Below are 20,675 nucleotides of genomic sequence, written 5' to 3' on the forward strand. Positions count from 1 at the left end.
TCGCGACCCGGCACGGGCTCCAGGCTCCGCCACTCGACACACCGCACGCGAGGCAGGGGCGGGGACGGATCGGGAACGTCCTCCACTCACCACACCAGACGACGGCCCGGGAGAGGTCCCGCGGGACCCTCCCCCAGCTCGGAGGGGGGAGGCGCGGGCACGCAGTTTACCGACGCGGGCAGCCACTAGCGCTCAAAAGCGGGGCAGGGAGCGGCAGGGCCGCGGGAGCCCATCGGGGGCGGGCCCCCGCCAACCCAGCAGCGCACGCCGCTTCCCGAACGAGGATCGCTAGAGAACCTCTCCTCACTCTGAGGGTGGCCCGCACCCAACCCCGACGGGAACCCCGCCGGGAACCAGCACACATCAGAGGCGTCCATCCTTCCCACCACGGGGGGCAGGGAGGGGTGGGGCACAGGGGGGGGTCTGCGGCAGCAGCAACACCAACCCTGGTCGGTCGGCCTTGCCGTGCGGGGCCAGAGCAAAGTCGCGCACACGGGCGGGAAGCCCGCACGGGCCCCGCTCGCCTCCCACTGCAACATCTCAGGTCCCCCGGTGCGATGAAAGCCAGGTGACACGGCAGGGAAGACAAGCCAGGACCAGGGCCGGCAGCTCATGCGGGGAAGCCACCGCCCAGCGCAACAAGGGAAGAGCGCTCCTCTGGGGAACCGCCTCGACCCCCCCCAGCAGAGACGTCAATCTCAACGGTAACTTCTCACTCGCACAAAAGCCCCACGAACCCGAGGACGGCCGGGACACACCACGGGCAGCAGGCTGGCACAAGGCAGCGGACAACGCCAGGATCGGGAACGACACCACCACTCAGCCTCAGGCACCTGAGAGAACCAACCGGGAGCGTTCCGGGAGCACCGCAAGAGGGCAGAGCGCGAGGCGCGGTTTTTCACACCACACAGCACGGGCAAGCACGGAGCACCGACCCTCCCTCTCCGCGGAGAGAGCCGACCCCCGTGCCGATAACGAGTCACGGGAAGAGAGGAGCAAGATCAGGGCGCCCCCCTCCTCCAGCGTGTACAAGTCCCCGACCTCACGGCGAGGGCAGGGAGAGCGCAGCCGGGCCCGGTTGCCGCACCCCCGCTTCCCCGCACACCACCGGCGCCGGCACGGTGGGACGGGTGAGGGCAGGGGCCCACGGGCAGAACGAGAAGAGCGGTCCCATTCGCCATGAATGTCCGTCCCTCGCCTGGCGCAGCTTAGGCCCGGGCCCGAAGGAGATCGCAACGTCACCACATCAATCACACCGAGGGGGTGGGAGAAGGCAGCCACGCGGCACTCGGGAGGCGGTGGCCCAGGGAAGCTCGGCTCCTGAGAGGGCCAACAGCCTGGGGATAAAAGCGTAGCCAGGACAGAAACCCTTCCGTGAGTAAGGAGCGAGGTAAAAAGAAAAAGAAAAAAAAAAAAATGAAAAAAATACCACGGGGCTTAAGCGTCCCTGGCACTCGGGATAACCAGGACACCTCTGCCGGGCACAGGACCGAAGAAGCTAGAAAGGGAGGAAAAAAAAAGAAAAAAAAAAAAAAGAAAAAGAAAAAAAGCCACGGACAGCGCTCGGGAGGTAGCGCAGCTCAGCGGCCGACCAGGCCCGCCATCGGGAAGCGGCAGGTCGGGGGAGTTGGAGCTAGGGGCGATAGGAGGAAGGAAAAAAAAAAAAGTCACGGAGGTCGGGCGAGCCCAACGGCAGAACGGGGATGCCGCACACGCAAGAGTCCGGACTCGGCGGCCGGCGGCCCCCCCCCCCTTTTTCCTCCTCAAGCCGGCCACGGCGAGGGAAGCACACCGTGCGGGCCCTACCTATGCACACCCCAGGCAACCAACCACTCTCCTCCTCAGCGTGCCGAGGCAAGGGCCAGAATCTGGCACCGGGAGCGGGGGAGAGATCAAGGACGACGGGACTCACTCAGCCGCCAACCACCACCACACCCACGAGCCACCACAGGGACACAGGGCCTGCCCAGGGCAGCGGGAGCCCAGGGTGTGAGGGGAAGGACAGGGGGACCCGGACCGGGAAGAGACGGGAAAGGCCCAGCACACAGCATCCGAGAGAGCCCCCAGAGACCCGCTGACAGCCACCGGGACACAGCATGCCAGCACCCTCCTGCAGGTACAAAATCCTCACGTCACCACGCCAAAACCAGGTCGTCAGGCAGGGGCGACAACTCGCTGGCGACAGGGACCTCTCGGAAACCACATCAGGGACACCTGTCCCCAACACGTCCCCAACAGAGCCCAGACACGGAACTCTCAGGGACAGCTGGTCGACCACATAAGGCGAAGACAGACGAAGAGCCAGGGCGGGAGCGGGGTCAAGGGACGCTCCCGCCCCACTACCTCGCAGGCACACACCCCGGGTGTGCACGGGCTCACCGCACGGGCGGTACGGGGAGCCTTCCCCCGGCAGACGCGAGGCACCCACTCCGAGAGGCACCCAACCACCACACCCACACCGCGCGGGGTCGGTGGTGAGCGCCCTGCCGCCAGCACGCACACACCCGGGACTCCCGGGCTCGGGTCCCCGACTCCCGAGGTGCTCCCTCCGCCTCGAGTTTTCCCCTACGCAGGGCCCACCGGGCAAGTCCCCGCAGATGGTAGGTAGGTCCCGGCCCCGAGGCTCGCCTCGGCCGTGCCCGCGGCTCCTCCCGCCGGAGAGGTCTGTCCTCCGGCCTCCGGGGCCGTGGAGGAGGCCGTGGAGGGAGGCCACACGGGGCCGGCGACCCAGGCCCTCGCTCCCGGCACGCGCCAAGCGCTCACTCGGAGGTGACTCCGACGACCATCCTATGTCGGGGATGGGGGGGGCGTAGGTCCCGGCCCCGAGGCTCGCCTCGGCCGTGCCCACGGCTCCTCCCGCCGGAGAGGTCTGTCCTCCGGCCTCCGGGGCCGTGGAGGAGGCCGTGGAGGGAGGCCACACGGGGCCGGCGACCCAGGCCCTCGCGCCCGGCACGCGCCAAGCGCTCACTCGGAGGTGACTCCGGGGAGGGGGGGGGGGTCCGAGTCCGGGCCGGGACCGGCCCCACCACCTATCGGCTCACCCGGGGACCCTCTCCCCCGACTCCCGAGACGTCCCTCGTACTCTCCTTTTTTCGCCCTCAAAGACCAGAGTCCAGGGAGGGGAGGAGGACAAGGCGTCGGGCCCAGACAGAACTACTGGTCGACCCGACAAAGCTGCCACCCCCCGCACAGACCGGGCACCGAAGAGAGAGCGGCGACGCACGGCCCCACCCCGCGCTCGCCTGCGGGCGCAAAGTCCGACAGAACAGCCGCCCCGGCGCCACAGCGACACCACGGCGACAGTCGCGCCCGGCACCCGGCAGAGGCCGGGCCTCCGCCCGGCTCGCTGCCGCCAGACCTCCTCCTCCTCCACTCGCTCGCTCGGCTGAGAACGAGGGGACTGTCATATCAAAGCGGACGCCAGGGGGAGCACGACAACCGCCTTCCAACGACCGACTCCACCGAGCCGCCGTACCCCGGATCGGCGCGCGCCGGCCGGCTCTGAGCTCCGGAGACACAGAACACGGAAACAAATCGCCTCACTCACCACCGCCACGCACCGAGTGGCACAACCTAGGTCAGGACCTGCAGCCGGGTCCTCTCTGCGACCTCACGAACGACACCAGAGCCACCAGAGACCTAGACCGAGATCGAGCCGCCGCCGCCGCCGCCGCCGCCGCCGCCGCCGCCGCCGCCGCCGCCGCCGCCAGCGACCAAAGTGAAACCAGGAACCAGGACGAGATTCGCCCGAACGGAGCGGCCCGAACCCGAGAACCGGGAAGCTGGGATCGGTCCCAAGCAGGAAGGGGCGGCAAAGACGGCAGGCCCGCACCACGAGAGAAAACGAACCGGCCACCCGCACGACCTCCGCCGCCCGTGGCAAGACCCCCACCCCCGCCCAACATGGCCAGAAAAGGGCAAGTGAGCGCTCGTCCCACCGTCTGCCTGCCCGTCTTTTTTTTTGGGGGGGGGGGGGGAGTGGGGGGGGGTTGTTTGTACGTTTTGTTTTCTTTTTCCCCCAGATGGAAACCAGAAAGAGAAAAAAAAAAAAAAAAAACTCCCAAAGATGGGTCGGCTCCAGCAAGAGACGAGCCGTCGGGAGGCACCCCGCTCACTTGTGAAAGTCCGCTCCTCGCCCGCCCCACAACACACTCCCTCCCCCCGCCCCCACCCGCCACCCCTCACAGGCAGGGAAAGGGCAGGGGGAAGGCCAGAGAGAGGTTTCTTCTAACACACAGAGAGTAGCTACGTCACGCACACAGGTCTGGAAAACCACGGTGACCGTGCAATGGGAAGCATGAGTCCACTCACCCATCACCGAATGACAGGAAAGCCAAACGAGAGCCGCTGCTGGCTGGGTGGGGAAGGAAGGGGAGGTGGCACCCGTGTGACGCTTATCCCCGGGCACCGCACCGGACGGAACGACCTTCTCACCGGTTCGTACTCTAGCCTGTCCAGACAGCTAGCCTTTTCTAATAGGCTCTGCCACTCTCTCTCTGGAGCAGGATTCGGGGCATGAGGCGATGAATCTAAACCCTACACACAGGTGTCGGAGGGTAGAGGCATCATCACTCACATGCCTGTGGTGGAGGACCTGGACCCGAGCGTGGCGGTGCACAGTGTGTGTGTGTGTGTGTGTGTGTGTGTGTGTGTGTGTGTGTGTGTGTGTGCGGGGCTGGGGGGAGGGCAGGTAGGGAACCCTAGGAGGAAACACAGGGAGAGACGAGGGGCCCCGGCCCAAACAGAGTGGAGGCGTCAGTCAGAGGGGCGATCCTATCGCCCGGGGGTGAAGCATGGTTAGAACCCACAGGCCCGGCGGGCGTACTTCTCTTTGGAGTTCGCACTGGGAACATACGCAGGCACAAGTGCCCCAGCACACACATCGCATCACAGACGGGTAGAGAGGCAGAGCCAGGGGTTCAGGCATGGCAAACACTCTATTCCGTCAACACACACACACACACACACACACACACACACACACACACACACACACACACGTTACGGTGTGTGTACAATATCCACAAGGTAAAAGTTTATTCATCCATTCCCCAAAGAATAAGAATAAGATTATGTCAGACAGAGGGAAGTAGATCGACGGACTAGGAGCGCGAGGGGCGGGGGGGGGGGGGGGGGGGGAGGGGGTTGCCGGCGGCGGAGAAGAACCTAGAACAGGTGATGCCAGGGGAAGACAGACCGGCGGAAAGACAGACAGACAGACCGACCGACCGACCGACCAACGGCACGGCACGTGTTTTCCCTCCTATGTGGATGCTAGACCTAAACTATAACTGGACATGGTAAGCTACACAGCACTCCGGGCAAACAGAGTGTGTGTGTGTGTCCCCGTGTGGGTGACACACATAACGTCCTTTTGTCAGAAGGTGTAACTTCTCTGAGCATTTAAGATATTGCAGAGAAGACATAAGACGTGATATCCCTAAGTGGCACGACTGTGAGAACGTATTATCACAACCGGACGTGTTAGGATTAAAGCTGGAATTAGGAGGACAGAAACGTACCTGTCATTATTACAAGTATATTTGGTTTAGGATCTTTCAAAACACATTGATGTATCCTTCTGGACACCATGGTCTAGGACCACACCAGTAAATAGCCACTTCAAAGCCAGATCATCGGTTGGATACGTTTCAATTGGTTTATATTGCATCCTCCAATATTTTTTTCTTCTTTTTATTCTATCTTCTCACTAAAGATCCAGTGGCATAAAGCTACTTTTGTTCTATTCATGTTCCATAACTGAAGTGATCTGCTTTGTTTTGCAGCTTTCTCAGCTTAATTCACTGAGGCCTATTTAGTCACACATGATGAGAGGTCCAGATACATCTTTGGGGCCACGGATGGCTTTTGTAAAGTCCATTTGGGGAAATAGCAAATATAATCTACCGTGTTCTAAAATTTAACAGATTATCTCTATGGGACCGATAGAAATACCCAGATGTGCCCTGTCAACAGCCAGTTATTTTAACTTACTTAAGGGAAATCAAGTGAATAAAAGTCTATATAGTTCAAGAAATTTTATTCTGATACCTATATAAAAAGTTTACCTGAGTGGGTGAGGACATTTGCATGAAATTTCACCTAGGGCAGCACTTGATATTTATAACTCTCCCTGAACTATTGCATTGCCTGTTTTCCATTTTCTTGGCACTCCTTGAGAAATGTTCCCGTCTCAATCTTTCACCCACTGCAGCCGTGGGACCCTTTTTCATAATACTGACGTAAAGACATTTGTGTTACTGTATATAAATTACAACCGTAAATAAACTGGTACAGTTTGCTCATAAGACGTAATATCCAAACGAATTCCGTGTCCAGAAAATAACGAAAAGAAACACCCCCTGCGGGCCCCCCTCCCCCTCCGCTCGGCCCTCCCTTCAAGAAAATTTCCTTGTTTGCTGTGGTTTCATTTTGTTTTGTTGTAAATAAAGCCGCAGAAGAGAGCCGGCGATACCTCATCGCGACTCTCGCGAGAGTCTGCGAGACTCTCGCGAGAGTCGCCAGCCTCCGCCATCAGCCCCGAATCACTCCCTGTCACTCCACACGGTGTCCAGTAGGTGGCACCCCGAAACAAGGAAAAACAACGTCAGGCCCAAGATCGATCCCGACCGAACCGACACTTTAGGAAGGTCTTGTGAGGAAGGAACACCTCCCCCTCACCCGCGCGCGCGCACACACACACACACACACACACACACACACACACGCACGCACACACACACACACAGACACACACACACACACACACACACACACACACACACACACACACACACACACACACACACACGCCCCAGCATCCCCGCCCACACAGGTCATGAATGGCAAACCCCTATCGCACAGAGAGACAGACAGACAAAGCACACCGGGTGTGGAGAGAGACCGCAAATGAAAAACAAAAACAAAACCAAAAAACATTTTCCTGGCTTGACCCATGAATGGGCCTGGGCTGGCATTCTGTCCTCTGGGATCTACAGTCAATCCATGGCGGGTCTCGCCTCTCTCCTCATCACTGTAATCCTATCTGATATTTGCCAGAGCCGAACGTGCAGTGGGGACACTTTGGTTCATCGATCTAAACTAGGGGCCGGGGGGGGGGGGGGGGGGGGAGGGTGGCGGGCGCGGAGGGGAAGCCTAGGAAGTCTGTTGCTATAGTTGGTGGCGGCGGCGGCGGCGGCGGCGGCGGCGGTGGTGGCAGTGCAAAGTGTGTGGGGGGGGAGGGGAAGAGGTAGATCACATGCTGCCATGCGTGCCTGTGTCTGTGTGGTAGGAAACAGCAGCAAAGATCAAGGGGTGCAGGGTGTGTGTGTGCACGCCCCAATCCTGGGACTTGAACTCAGAGCCTGAGTGCTGTCCCGTGGCTCTTGTGCTCAAGACTGGCACTCTGGGGCTGGCAAGGTGGCTCAGTGGTAGAGCGCTTGCCTTGCGTGCATGAGGCCCCGGATTCGATTCCTCAGCACCACATAAGCAGAAAAAAGCCGGAAGTGGCATTGTGGCTCAAGTGGTAGAGTGCTAGCCTTAACCTGAAGAGCTGAGGGACAGCGCCCAGGCCCAGAGTTCAGGCCCACGACCGGACACCCCCTACCCCGTGCCAAAAAAAAAAAAACAGAGAGACTGGCAGTCTGCCATTTGAGCCAAAACTCCACTTCTGGCCTTTGGGTTGCTTAATTGAAGACATGAGGCTCACCAAAGTGCAATGCCTATATACCTCTGATCATATAAGAAGTCTTCCCCTTTCTTTGTGTTTGTTATCATCGACGTTATTTTGTTTTCTCTTCCCCCCCCCCATTGTTTCTTCCTTCATCTATTTCCGGGAGGGGCAAGAAATGGAGGGACCCAGGATGAAGAAGTGCAACAGTGGCACTCACTAGACACTATGTTGACACACAACCTGTGGCTGGGGAACAAACAGAACTTGAGGGAGGGAAAATCTGTGAGAGAGCCAGGGAAGGGGTGACATTGTCCAAAAAAAATGTACTCTTTTTTTGGGGGTGGGGGGAAATGGGAGGGCAGGAATGGAAACAAAGGAGGAGGCAGCAATGCTTGATAAGAAATGTACTCATTTCCTTGCTCTTGCTCCTGTCATTGTAACCACTCTGTAAGTATTTTCACAATTAAAACAACTCATTAGCCGGGCGCCGGTGGCTCACGCCTGTAATCCTAGCTACTCAGGAGGCTGAGATCTGAGGATCGCGGTTCAAAGCCAGCCCGGGCAGGATAGCGCCCAAGCCCAGAGTTCAAGCCCCACGAGAAAAAAAAACAAAAACAAAAACAAAAAAAAAACTTATTAATTAAAAAAAAATGTACTCTTCCTACCCCACTTATGTAATGTAATCTTTCCTATCCTTTTTTTTTGGGGGGGGGGGGTCGGTGGTGTTTCTTAAACTCTGGGCCTGGGTGCTGTCCCTAAACTCTTCAGCTCAAAGCGAGCGCTCTACCGCTTGAGCCACAGCGCCACTTCCGATTTTCCAGTGCCTTATTGGAGATAAGAGTCTGGTGACTTTCCTGCCCTGGCTGGCTTTGAACCGTGATCCTCAGCTCTCAGCCTCCTGAGCAGCTAGGATTACAGACGCGAGCCACCGGTGCGGACTGGCATACTTTAACCGTTCTGTATGTCACCATTTCCCTAACAATTTGTAAAAAAAAAAAATCAAGAGAGAGGGCGGGGGAGATAACAACCCCTCACGCCTGAGAAGTGAAACCCAACGGGCTTCTAACCGATCTGAGATTCTTTGAAGGTTTTTGCGATGTTAATCACAATCACAAACACAGACGGACAGTTTCTCCAGTCACTCCTTTAGAGGAACGGGGAACAGGGACAGGGAGAAGAGAGGCAGATCCTGGCCTGACCTAGGCGGGAAGATGGAGGGGAGACAAGACTCCTGAACTCCTTTTTCCCCCTCACTCTCCTCCGTCCAGAGGGTGGGAGCTTAGGGGTCGGCCACGGGGACATCCCACGGTCACAGTCATGCCTCCCGGAGGGGCAGAGGGCAGAGCACAGGCAAGCATGCCAGCTTCCCCGCCCGCCCCTCCCATTCTGTCCCTGGCGGGCTTGGGCGGGAGGCATACTACTGGCAGCGGGCGGGTGGAAGCAGTCTGACAACTCCATCTTGCAGGAAGTCAGTGGCTGCTGGTGGTAGGCAGGGAGGGTCCCAGCAGAAAAAGACCCGAGAGAGAGCGCGCAGGCTTTTCCTGCCCAAGGGCAAAAGAGGCCACTTTTGTAAAGACGGGGAGGGGGAGGGGAGGCTGATTCACTCCCCCCCCCCACCCCACCCCGCGCGCTAATGAAGTTACAGGAGCTGAGGGCTGGGCGCCCCTCCCCACCCTGCAGGAGTGTTTCGCAGCGGACTCAGGGCAGGGCGGGGGTGGGGGTGGGGTGGGCTGGTTTAAGCCTGGAGCCCCAGTCAACTCAGGAACTTCAGGCAACTTTCCTTTGTCTTGTAAATGTCGTCATGGCAACGATTTAAGCGCCCTGGCAGCGGGGGGGGGGGGGGGGGGGGAGGGGGGGAGGAGAAAGAAGAAGAAACAAACACGCACACCCCGAGCCGGCCTGCCTGAGTTGAGGCCTTAAATTTCAACCTCAGTAGGGCCACTAAACTAATAAAAATCGTTCTAAGAAACTATTGACAGAGGACCCTCCGGGTAGGGTGATTAGGCTCTGTACCCGTGAGGCGAGGTGGCCGTGTGTTCCAGCTTTGTGCCAAGATGTTGCCTTATCTCGGCCTATCTTCCTTCCCAGAATTGAACACAGAGGCAAGCAGGATAATTTCCAGGGGGAAATGAGGCCTGGGAAAGCACCACCAGGAATTCAGAGACAAGACAGCCGGACAGCTTCCTAATGAATGGCTCCAGTGAAGTCACATACACATCCTATTTTCTTCACTTTTCAGTCCCTCATAAACGAATAGTTATTAGGAAAGAAAACTAATAGGTGGGGGTGGGTGGTGGAAGGGAAAAGAGCAGCTCCCTTCCTCTGAGCTTTTGCCCAAACAATGAGTATACTGTGGGAACGGAGCAAAGAGTTTCCTCAAAGAAAGGAGGAAACTTACACCGGGGAGGGAAGTAAATTTTAAAAAGAAACAGAGCATGGGTCAAACCACCCCCCCCCCCCATGCATGCATGGGAAACCAACAGAATCATCTCTTAAACCCTACTACAGGCTCAAGGTAGAGAGTTTACTTTGTTTCTTTTTCCTCTGCGTGTTTTCAAGGTTTCACTTTCATTTCTGGGCACATAACCATTGGGCCTTGCCTCGGTGGGTGTTTCTCCCCCTAAAAGTATCTATCCTGTCTTTTGGGCCTTACTGTGTGTGAGTGAGTGAGTGAGTGAGTGAGTGAGTGAGTGAGTGAGTGAGTGAGTGAGTGAGGCAGCCAGGCAGCCAGCCAAGCAGCCAGCCAAGCAGCCAGCCAAGCAGCCAGCCAGGCAGTCAGTCCAGAGATCTAATTTCTCCCCTTTAAACATACCTTTTGCATATGAGAGAGAAAACACACTAAACTGGTTTTTTTCTATAGGAACATATATGTGAATACATTCACCATGGAGTGAAAAGATAGAGTTGCTTCCAAATGATATGTACAGCAGAATACCAACACATCGAGATGACTTCTGCAAGAAGCCAAGGCCCACTTTTGCAATCCCATAATGAGGAAGCCTCAGTCAGTGGCCTGGTTTGAGTCCAGGCCTCCACTTAAAAACGACCTTTACTTTGTGTTTTTATTTTTCCCTGTTTTCTTTTCCTTTCTATGACCTCTCCCCCCAACTCCCCACCCCCTTCCCTCCACAGGTCTCTCTTTCTCCTTTTCTTTCTCTGTAGTTTGAGCCTGAGAGTTACTTAATTCCCGAACTTCTGGGTTTTCCTTAGATCTGGTAACCTGGTGGACATAAAAATTTGGGAAAGCCTCAAAACAGTCACCCACACCCCATGAAAAATAATCATGCTTGTCGCCAAAAGCTTTTAAATGAGAAAACAGTGGTCAAGTGAAGCAAATGAAGGCTGTAATAGCCACCATGTTTCTAGACTACTGTACCAAGTTTTTAAAATATATATATATACTTTTAAATATATTTTTATTGTAAAAATACTGTACAGAGAGGTTACAATTACATGGGTAAGATAATGAGCACATTTCTTATAAGCATTGTAGCCTCCTGCTTTGTTTCCCCTTTCCATCCCTTCGTATCCTCCCCCCCCCCTCCCCACCCCCCCCCCCCGTCCCTCCCCAAAGTTGTAAAGTTCGTTTTTCGACATAACGACTTGTATATCTCATTGTTTCAATGGATCCTCCTGTATCCCTGTTTTAACAATTTGTTTTTTCCCTTCCCCTCCACATATATCAACACCAGGATTTTTTTTTTATTAAGCAAAACAACTCAGTTATTCAGCTGTGAGTATGTCCATACAAACAATATGCAGGAGCCTTCCATGCTTGACTGGCCAAAAAAGGGGGGAGAGCTAGGAAGGTGGCTTAGTGGTAGAGTGCTCGCTCGCCTTGCAAGCATGAGGCCCTGGGTTTGATTCCTCAGCACTATATAAACAGAAAAGGGGATCAGTGGCACACTGTGGCTCAAGTGGCAGAACAGTTGTGAGCCTTCAGATGAAGAGCAGAGAGACAGCACCCAGACCCAGAGTTCAAGCCTCACGCCCGACAACAAAAAAACTGAAAATAATAAATATATATGTGTGTATCACACTATATGTAAGCATATATATATATATATGTATGTGTGTGTATAAATATATATTGGTATATGTATGTATATGCATGTGTGTGTGTGTGTGTGTGTCTGTGTCTGTGTGTGTGTGTGTGTCTGTGTGTGTGTCTGTGTAGAGAGAGAGAGAAAGCCAGAAGTGGTGATGTGGTTCAAGTGATACAGTGCTAGACTTGAGCAAAAGAAGTTGAGTGACAGTGCTGAGGCCCTGACTTCAAGTCTCAGTATTGCCCACCCCCCCAAAAAAAAATAAAGAAAAAGGAGAGAGAGAGAGAGAGAGAGAGAGAGAGGGTGGGGGGAAGAGAGAAAGTAAAAAACGAAGGAAGGAAGGAAGGAAGGAAGGAAGGAAGGAAGGAAGGAAGGAAGGAAGGAAGGAAGGAAGGAAGGAAGGAATGGTCAATGACCTGTTTTTCTTACCTGTAGAGAAATGCCCCAAACATCTAGAAATTCAGGTTGGGGCAAAGATAAAACAACTAACTATCTGTACATAACTCAGCTGCCACATCCCTCCCCCCCCCCCCCCCCGCCTGTTTAACCCTGAAAACACCCATGAAGTCAAGGAGCTGTGTAGGTCTCTCTCCCTTCAAGAGCACCCACACTGTATTAGAGTATGTCCTTGTCTGTCTGTCTGTCTGTCTGTCTGTGCCTTTTTGGGGGGTCTGGTTGTCTGCTTGCCTGCTTGCTTACTTACTCCATAAAAACTCCACCAGAGTGACTCCTCCAGAAATTCTTATTCAATGATCGAAATCAAGATCAAGAGTCCTAAGGGAAGAGTCCGTACATGGAAGGGTAAAAAGTCACTAGCCCTCACCTGTGTTTGGTGACAAGAAGAACTCCATACCAACCGTCTACCTTAATACATGAGGACAGGGCAGGGAAGGAATAAATTTATTCAGGTGATCTAGTCAGTCACACTGATGGGTCTCTAGGGCTCCCCCTCCATGTCTCCGTCTGTCTGCCTCTGTGTGTGTGTGTGTGTGTGTGTGTGTGTGTGTGTGTGTGTGTGTGTGTGTGTGTGTATCTCAGATCTAGTTGGACTTGTGGATCTCTCGCTCCCCCTTCCATCTCTTACTCTGTGTGTCTTTCCATCGGTCTCTGGGTCTCTGTCTCTCTCTCTCCGTCTCTGTCTCTCCTCTCTGTCTGTCTCTCCTGTGTCTCTGTCCTCTCCCCTCCCCCACCCCTTGCTTTTCTTTGTGGACTCAAGGCAGAACTGTATTTCAGGCCCAGTGGCCTCTGCTTACTCAGCTTGCCAGCCTGGAACCCGCCAGAGGCAACTTCTTCCTTGGTGTCCCCGAAGGAAGGAGGGAGCAGGAACCGGTGCCCCAAAAGAGACTCTTATCTCCAATGAATCACCCGCCTGGCCACCCGCCCGCCCGTGTCAACCCACACAGAATATGAAAGCCACACATGAGCTCAAGAACATGCAAAGACTCAGTTTAGAGGAGTCTCATGTTGAACATGGAGACTCGGTCTGTAAACAAGATGGATGCCGCTGCCATCTCTGCTGCCATTTAGACCCGAGTTTTTAGGGAAGCTGTCTACCACCCACATTCCCAGTCCACTTCCTTGAGAATGTCTCAAGGATGGATGGCTAATTTTACTAAATCATCACCTGGTTTCCCGAAGGAGAAAATGCCTCTGCACACCCCCCCCCTGCAGATCCCTTCCCAAGGCCCCACGTCTGGGCGGGGGAGGGGGGAGATAAAAAAAACAACAACCAAAAAGCATGTAAATAAGCCGGGCCGCTGGTGGCTCACGCCTGTAATCCTAGCTACTCAGGAGGCTGAGATCTGAGGATCGCGGTTCAAAGCCAGCCCGGGCAGGAGAGACCTATAGACTCCGATCTCCAATAAACCACCAGAAAACCGGAAGTGGTGCTGTAGCTCAAGTGGTAGAGCGCTCGCCTTGAGCTGAAGAGCTGAGGGACAGCGCCCAGGCCCAGAGTTCAAGCCCCAAGGCCGACAAAAAAAAAAAAAAAAAGCACGTAAATAATAAGTGGATATACGTATATTTATATGTGTGTATCACACTATGTATAAGTATATATATATATATGTGTGTGTGTGTATGTATATATATGTATAAATAAATGAACATATGTGTGCTTATACGTATATACGTATATGTATAAATAAATGAATGTGTTTATATATGTATATGCATATAAACACATATATATGTATAGATATATACATACACGCATACTCACGCACACACACGCACGCACACACACATAGATATATATAGATATATGTAGATGTATATCTATATCAATAGATAGATAGATAGATAGATAGATAGATAGATAGATAGATAGATAGATAGATAGATAGATAGATAGATAGATAGATATCACGTACATAGACATAAGTAGCGCTGTGGCTCAAATGGTACAGTGCTAGACTTGAGCCGAAAAAGCTGAGTGTCTGAGTGACAGTACTCAGGCCCTGACTTCAAGACCCAGGATTGCCCACCCCTCCAAAAAAATAGAGAAAAAGGAGAGAGAGAGAGAGAGAGAGAGAGAGAGAGAGAGAGAGAGAGAGAGAGAGAGAGAGAGATGGTGGGGGAAAAAAGAAAGAAAGGAAAGAAAAAAGGAAGGAAGGAAGGAAGAGTCAGTGACCTCTTTCTCTTACCTGTAAAGAAATGCCCCAAACATCTAGAAATTCAGGTTGGGGCAAAGATAAAACAACTAACTATCTGTGCATAACTCAGCTGCCACATTCCCCCGCCCCCCCCCCCCCCCCCCCCGCTTTAACCTTGAAAACACCCATGAAGTCAAGGAGCTGTGTGGGTCTCTCTGTCTGTCTGACTGTGTCTGCCTTTTTTTTTTTTTGGACTGGTTGTCTGGTTGCCTGGTTGCCTGCTTGCTTACTCCATAAATTCTTTTTTTTTTTTTTAATTTTATTTTATTTTATTTGAGAACATACTGTACAGAGGGGTTACAACTACATGGGCAGGATAATGCACACATTTCCTACCAAGCATTGCAGCCTCCTCCTTTGTTTACACTTCATCTCCCTTCCCAGCCACCCCCCTCCCCCCAACCCAATCCTTCCCCCTTCCCCGCCCCCCCACCGTAAAGCTCCTTTTTCACACGACATTTTGTACTTCTCATTGTTGCAACAGGTCCACCTGAATCCTTAAACGACTTGTTTGTCCCCATCTCCCCCATAAGTTATACTGACATCAAATATAGTGAAAGCGGGGGTTACACTGTGGGGGGGGGGGGGACATACAAAGCAACAAAGAAACAATCCTATAAATGCGTTAGAAACACGTGCATGAAAAAAAAACCATTAAAATACATATTCAAGGGTTCGTTTTCCTAACATCACATTATCTGACCTTTTCCACTTGACTCATACATATACTAGATATTGCAAATAAGGGAAACCATGGGACCTATGTTTCTTTGGGCCTGGCTTACTTCACTTAATATAATTTTTTCCAAGCCTTTCCATTTCCTAACAAATGGGGAAATGTCATTCTTTCTGATTCCTCCAGAAATTCTTATTCAATGATCGAAATCAAGATCAAGAGTCCTAAGGGAAGAGTCCGTACATGGAAGGGTAAAAAGTCACTAGCCCTCACCTGTGTTTGGTGACAAGAAGAACTCCATACCAATAGTCTACCTCAATACATGAGGGCAGGGCAGGGAAGGAATAATTTATTCAGGTGATCTAGTCAGTCACACTAATGGGTCTCTAGGGCTCCCCCTCCATGTGTCCCTCTGTCTGTCTCTCTCCGCGTGTGTCCGTCTCCGTGTGTGTGTGTGTGTGTGTGTGTGTGTGTGTGTGTGTGTGTGTGTGTGTGTGTGTCCGTCCGTCCATCCGTCTGTTTGTTGATTCAGGGGAATCTAGTTGGACTTGTGGATCTCTCGTTCCCCCTGCGGCTCTTTCCCTGTGTGTCTTTCTGTCGGTCTCTGGGTCTCTGTCTCTGTCTGTGTGTCTGTCCCTCTTTGTCTCTGTCTCTGTCTGTCTCTCCTCTCTGTCTCTCTGTCCTCTCCCCTCCGCCCCCCCCCCCCCCCCCCGCTTGCTTTTCGTTGTGGACTCCAGGAAGAAATGTATTTCAGTCCCAGCGGGGCTCTGCTTACTCTGCTTGCCAGCCTGGAACCCACCCGCCAGCGGCAACTTCTTCCTTGGTGTCCCTGAAGGAAGGAGGGAGCAGGAACCGGTGTCTTATCTCCAATGAATCGCACACCCCACCCCGCTCGCTCATCCGCTCGCCCGCCCGCCGGCCGGCCGTGTCAACCCACGGAGAACATGAAAGCCCACATGAGCTCGTGGACACTCGGTCTGTAAACAAGATGGATGCCGCTGCTGCCATTTAGGCCCGAGTTTTTAGGGAAGCTGTCTACCACCCAGACACATTCCCAGCCCACTTCATTGAGAATGTCTCAAGGAGGATGGCTGAAGGATGGATGGCTAATTTTACTCAATCTCTCTTTCTTCTTCTTTTGCCAGCCCCTAGACTGGCAAAACAAGTGGGGGAGGGCTGGGAAGGTGAAGAGCACACACACACAGAGAGAGAGAGAGAGAGAGAGAGAGAGAGAGAGAGAGAGAGAGAGACAGCACCCAGCCCCAGAGTTCAAGCCTCACACCCGACACACACACACACACAAAAACATGAAAATAGCTGGGCGCTGGTGGCTCGCGCCTGTAATCCTAGCTGCTCCGGAAGCTGAGATCTGAGGATCTCGGTTCAAAGCCAGCCTGGGCACGAAAGACCGTGAGACTCTTATCTCCAATAAGCCACTCAGAAAACCGGAAGTGGTACTGTGGCTCAAGTAGTAGCGCCCTAGGCTTGAGCTGAAGAGTTGGGGGACAGTGTCCAGGGCCAGCCAGGGTTCAAGCCCCACGTCCCGGGAAAAACCAAACCAAAAAACAAAACAAAACCAAAAAAAAAACAAAAATCATGAAAATAATAAGGCAATGTGTGTGTGTGTGTGTGTGTGTGTGTGTGTGTGTGTGTGTGTGTGCGTGCGTATCACAGTATATATGTATGTGTATAAATATATGTGTGCATGTATATATACACATATGTGTATAAATATATATGTGCACGTATATATACACATGTGTATAAATAAACGAATAGATGTGTGTTTATACATATATACGTCTATGTATAAAATGAATATATATAATATATATTACACACACACACACACACACACACACACACACACACACACACACACACACACGCCACGTACATAGTACATAGACAGATAAAGCCAAAAGTGGAGCTCTGGTTCAAGTGATAGACTGCTAGAATTGAGCCAAAAAAGCTGAGTCGCTGAGTGACAGTGCCTTGACTTCGAGTCCCAGGATTGCCCACCTCCCCCCCCCCATAAAAAAGAGAAAAAGGAGAGGGGGGGCACACAAAGAAAGAAAGAAAGAAAGAAAGAAAGAAAGAAAGAAAGAAAGAAAGAAAGAAAGAAAACAAGCGTTAATGATCTGTTTATCTTATCTGTAAAGAAATACCCCAAACATCTAGAGTTGAGATTGGAGCAAAGATAAAACAACTATCTGTGCATAATTCAGTTGCCACATTCCCCCCGACCCCCCACTTTAACCCTGAAAACACCCATGAAGTCAGGAGCTGTGTGGGTCTCTCTGTCTGTCTGTCTGTCTGTCTGTGTCTGCTTTTTTTTTTTTTTTTTTTTTGTGGTCGGGTTGTATGGTTGTCTGGTTGCCTGATTGCTTACTCCATAAAACTCCACCAGAGTGACTCCTCCAGAAATTCTCATTCAATGATCAAAATCAAGGGTCCTAAGGGAAGAGTCCCTACATGGAAGGGTAAAAAGTCACTAGCCCTCACCTGTGTTTGGTGACAAGAAGAACTCCATACCAATCGTCTACCTTCATACATGAGGGCAGGGCAGGGAAGGAATAAATTTATTCAGGTGATCTAGTCAGTCACACTGATGGGTCTCTAGGGCTCCCCCTCCATGTCTCCCCCTCTCTGCCTGTCTGTGTGTCGGTCTCTTGTCTTTGCCTCTGTGTGTGTGTGTGTGTGTGTGTGTGGTGGGGGCATGTGTGCCTGTTCCTGTTTGTTGATTCAGGTGATCTAGTTATACTCCCCATCTCTCCCTCTGTCTGCCTGTGTGTCGGTGTGGTGTGTGTGTGTGTGTGTGTGTGTGTGTGTGTGTGTGTGTGTGTGTGTGTGTGTGTGTCTGTCTGTCTGTCTGTCTGTCTGATTATTCAGTTGGTGTAGTTAGATTTGTGGATCTCTCGCTCCCCCTCCATCTCTCCATCTCCCTCTTGTCTGCCTCTGTGTGTGTGTGTGTGTGTGTGTGTGTGTGTGTGTGTGTGTGTGTGTCCGTCTGTCTGTCTGTCTGTCAGTGTGTCTGTCTGTCTGTCGATGATTCGTTCAGGGGACCTAGTTGGACTTGTGGATCTCTCGCTCCCCCTCCATCTCTTCCCCTGTGTGTCTTTCCGTCGGTCGCTGGGTCTCTGTCTCTCTCTGTCTCTGTCTCTTTCTCTCTGCCTCTCTGTCTCCTGTCTGTCTCTGTGTCCCCCCTCCCCGCCTCCCCGCCTCCCCGCCTCCCCTCGGTCTTGCTTTTCCTTGTGGACTCCAGCGGGGCTCTGCTTACTCTGCTTGCCAGCCTGGAACCCACCCGCCAGCGGCAACTTCTTCCTTGGAAGAAGGAAGGAGGGAGCAGGAACCAGCGTCCCAGAAGAGACTCTCATTTTCAACGTGGACACTCGGTCTGTGAACAAGATGGATGCCGCCGCCGCCATTTAGGCCCGAGTTTTTAGGGGAAGCTGTCTACCAACCCAGACACATTCCCAGCCCACCTCCTTGAGAATGTCTCAAGGATGGATGGCTAATTTTATTCAATCATCATCTGGTTTCCGGAAGGAGAAAATGCCTCTGCTCACCCCCACCCCGCAGTTCCCCTCCCCGGGTATCCTGCACACGAGATGGCAGTCCTTGTGATATCTGAGCTGCCACACCACACCACACCACACCACACCACACCACACCACACCACACCACACCACACCACACCACACCACACCACACCACACTGTGGCAGAAAGTTCCTCCTATGGATTGTCTGGCCTCAGGAATTGACTCTCTCCCCGAGCCGAGGCCCCTTTTCCTTGGGAAAGAAGGATGTCCATGAGGACAAAAATAAGACCGAAAACAGAGCAAACTTATCCATAAGACAGGTAGGGCACGAAACCTTTCGGCCGGTCGGTAAAGAAAATCCCCAGGCAAAGGCTCACCGGCCGGGTGGTGCCGGTGGCAGCAGTGGCTCACTGCCCATCATCCGTCTGAGGTGCTGAGCGAGGGGGCTGAGACCTGAGGATAGTGGTTCATAGCCCGCCCGGGCAGGAAAGTCCATTTGAGACTCTTCATCTCGATGGGTCACCCAAAACGCCAGAAGTGGAGGTGGACTTGGGGGAAAATGCCCTAGTGAAGATTTCCTCGGGGCTGAATTAGTACTACCGTGTCGTCATGCAAGAGCACGAGCTCGCAGAGGACAGTACCGTGCCTCTGGTTCCGGGCGGGCAGAACCCGGTGCGGGGGGGGGGGGGGGGTGGTGGTGGTGGGGGGAATCCCAGAGGTGGACTGGGCTGGGAATGTGTCTCAGCGTGCTTGAAGCCCTGGGTTCAATTCCTCAGTACCACCTAAACAGAACAAGCCAGAAGGGGCTCGAGTGGTAGAGCAGTGACCTTGAGCATAAAGAAACTCAGGGACAGTGCTCAGGCCCGGAGCCCAAGCCCCAGGACTAGGCCAAAAGGAAAAAGGAAAAGCAAATGACGATAATAATGAATTATAACAACCTATATGTATGTGTATGTCAGAACTCTCACTACCCACTACCGGGTAGGCGAGGACTGACCGACTGAGCGAGTGACTGACCCGACCCGTGTTTTGCCCCTCCCGCCGCCCCATCCACCTTGTCGACGGCGAACGCGCGCCATCTAGTGGTGGTTTTGTGAATTGCAGTTTTCTCTCATGAAATGCATGAAAAAGAAACCGCGCACTGACTGACTGACTGACTGAGAAAACCGGCCTTATGTCCTTCTCTTCCAGGCCCAGGCTGGCTGGTCCCGAGAGAGACTGCCTTCTTTTTCAGAGAAGGGGTGGGGGTGGGGATGATGATGTGCCTCGTTGGAGTATGGGGCCCATGCATAGGCAGGCAGGCAGGGTCGGAGTGGGACCGTTGTGTGTTGGAGCGCCAGTAGCTCAAGCCCCAGGATTGACTGGCAAGTCGAGAGGAAAAGGAGGGAGGGAGTGCTGGCGGGCGGGCGGGAGAGAGAATTCAAACGAGAGAGAGAGAGAGAGAGAGAGAGAGAGAGAGAGAGAGAGAGAGACAGACAGACAGACAGACAGACAGACAGACAGACAGACAGACAGACAGACAGAGACAAAGAGAGACAGAGAGAGAGAGAAATAGAGAAACAGAGAAACAAGAGACAGAGAGACGCGGTGAACTGGTCCGGCTGGCCTACATGCTCTGTCGCATCCGATCTTTGAGTTTCCTCCCTCCCCCCCCCCCCCACCCGCTTTGGATGTGTGTGGGCGCGCGGGTGCGCGCGCGCACGCACACAGAAACACGGAGATGCTCTCTGCCCCCTCTTCTCTCCTCTCCAATTTTCCCCCCCCGCCCCCCCGCCCCCCCCCCCCCCGCCCCGGTCAGGCACCAGACATGAGATCCCTCCCCTTCGCCTATTGCGTCGTCAAATACAAGCAAAAGGCAGTGTGAGATCCAAGCAAATTTGTTTTATTTTGTTCCGAGGGTAGGGTTGTGAATTGTGGTGCGGGGGGGGGGGGGGGGGGGGAGGGCGGGGGCGGAGGCGGAGGCGGAGGTCGTGGTCGAGTAATCGCCTGCGGGGGAGGTGGGGATGGACGGTCATGCCACCTGCATACGTACACACCGACGGGGCGATGGACGGCTCGCGTTCCCCTCTGGCTGTCTGGTTTCT

At 53.6% G+C, this 20,675-nt stretch overlaps 1 protein-coding gene across 1 annotated transcript; it reads left to right on the forward strand.

Annotated features, from left to right (window-relative positions):
• Positions 1 to 557: 557 nt before the first annotated feature.
• Positions 558 to 4,136, forward strand: LOC122117056 (serine/arginine repetitive matrix protein 1-like). The gene is made up of 5 exons (XM_042690663.1): positions 558 to 568; positions 685 to 1,130; positions 2,151 to 2,389; positions 2,989 to 3,921; positions 4,023 to 4,136. Exons 1-5 carry the CDS (start codon positions 558 to 560, stop codon positions 4,119 to 4,121), a joined length of 1,728 nt encoding a protein of 575 aa, XP_042546597.1. The 3' UTR covers positions 4,122 to 4,136.
• Positions 4,137 to 20,675: the final 16,539 nt, after the last annotated feature.

This window comes from Dipodomys spectabilis, unplaced genomic scaffold (genome assembly GCF_019054845.1).
Source record: "Dipodomys spectabilis isolate Male_0828 unplaced genomic scaffold, ASM1905484v1 ptg000139l, whole genome shotgun sequence".
NCBI lineage: Eukaryota > Metazoa > Chordata > Mammalia > Rodentia > Heteromyidae > Dipodomys > Dipodomys spectabilis.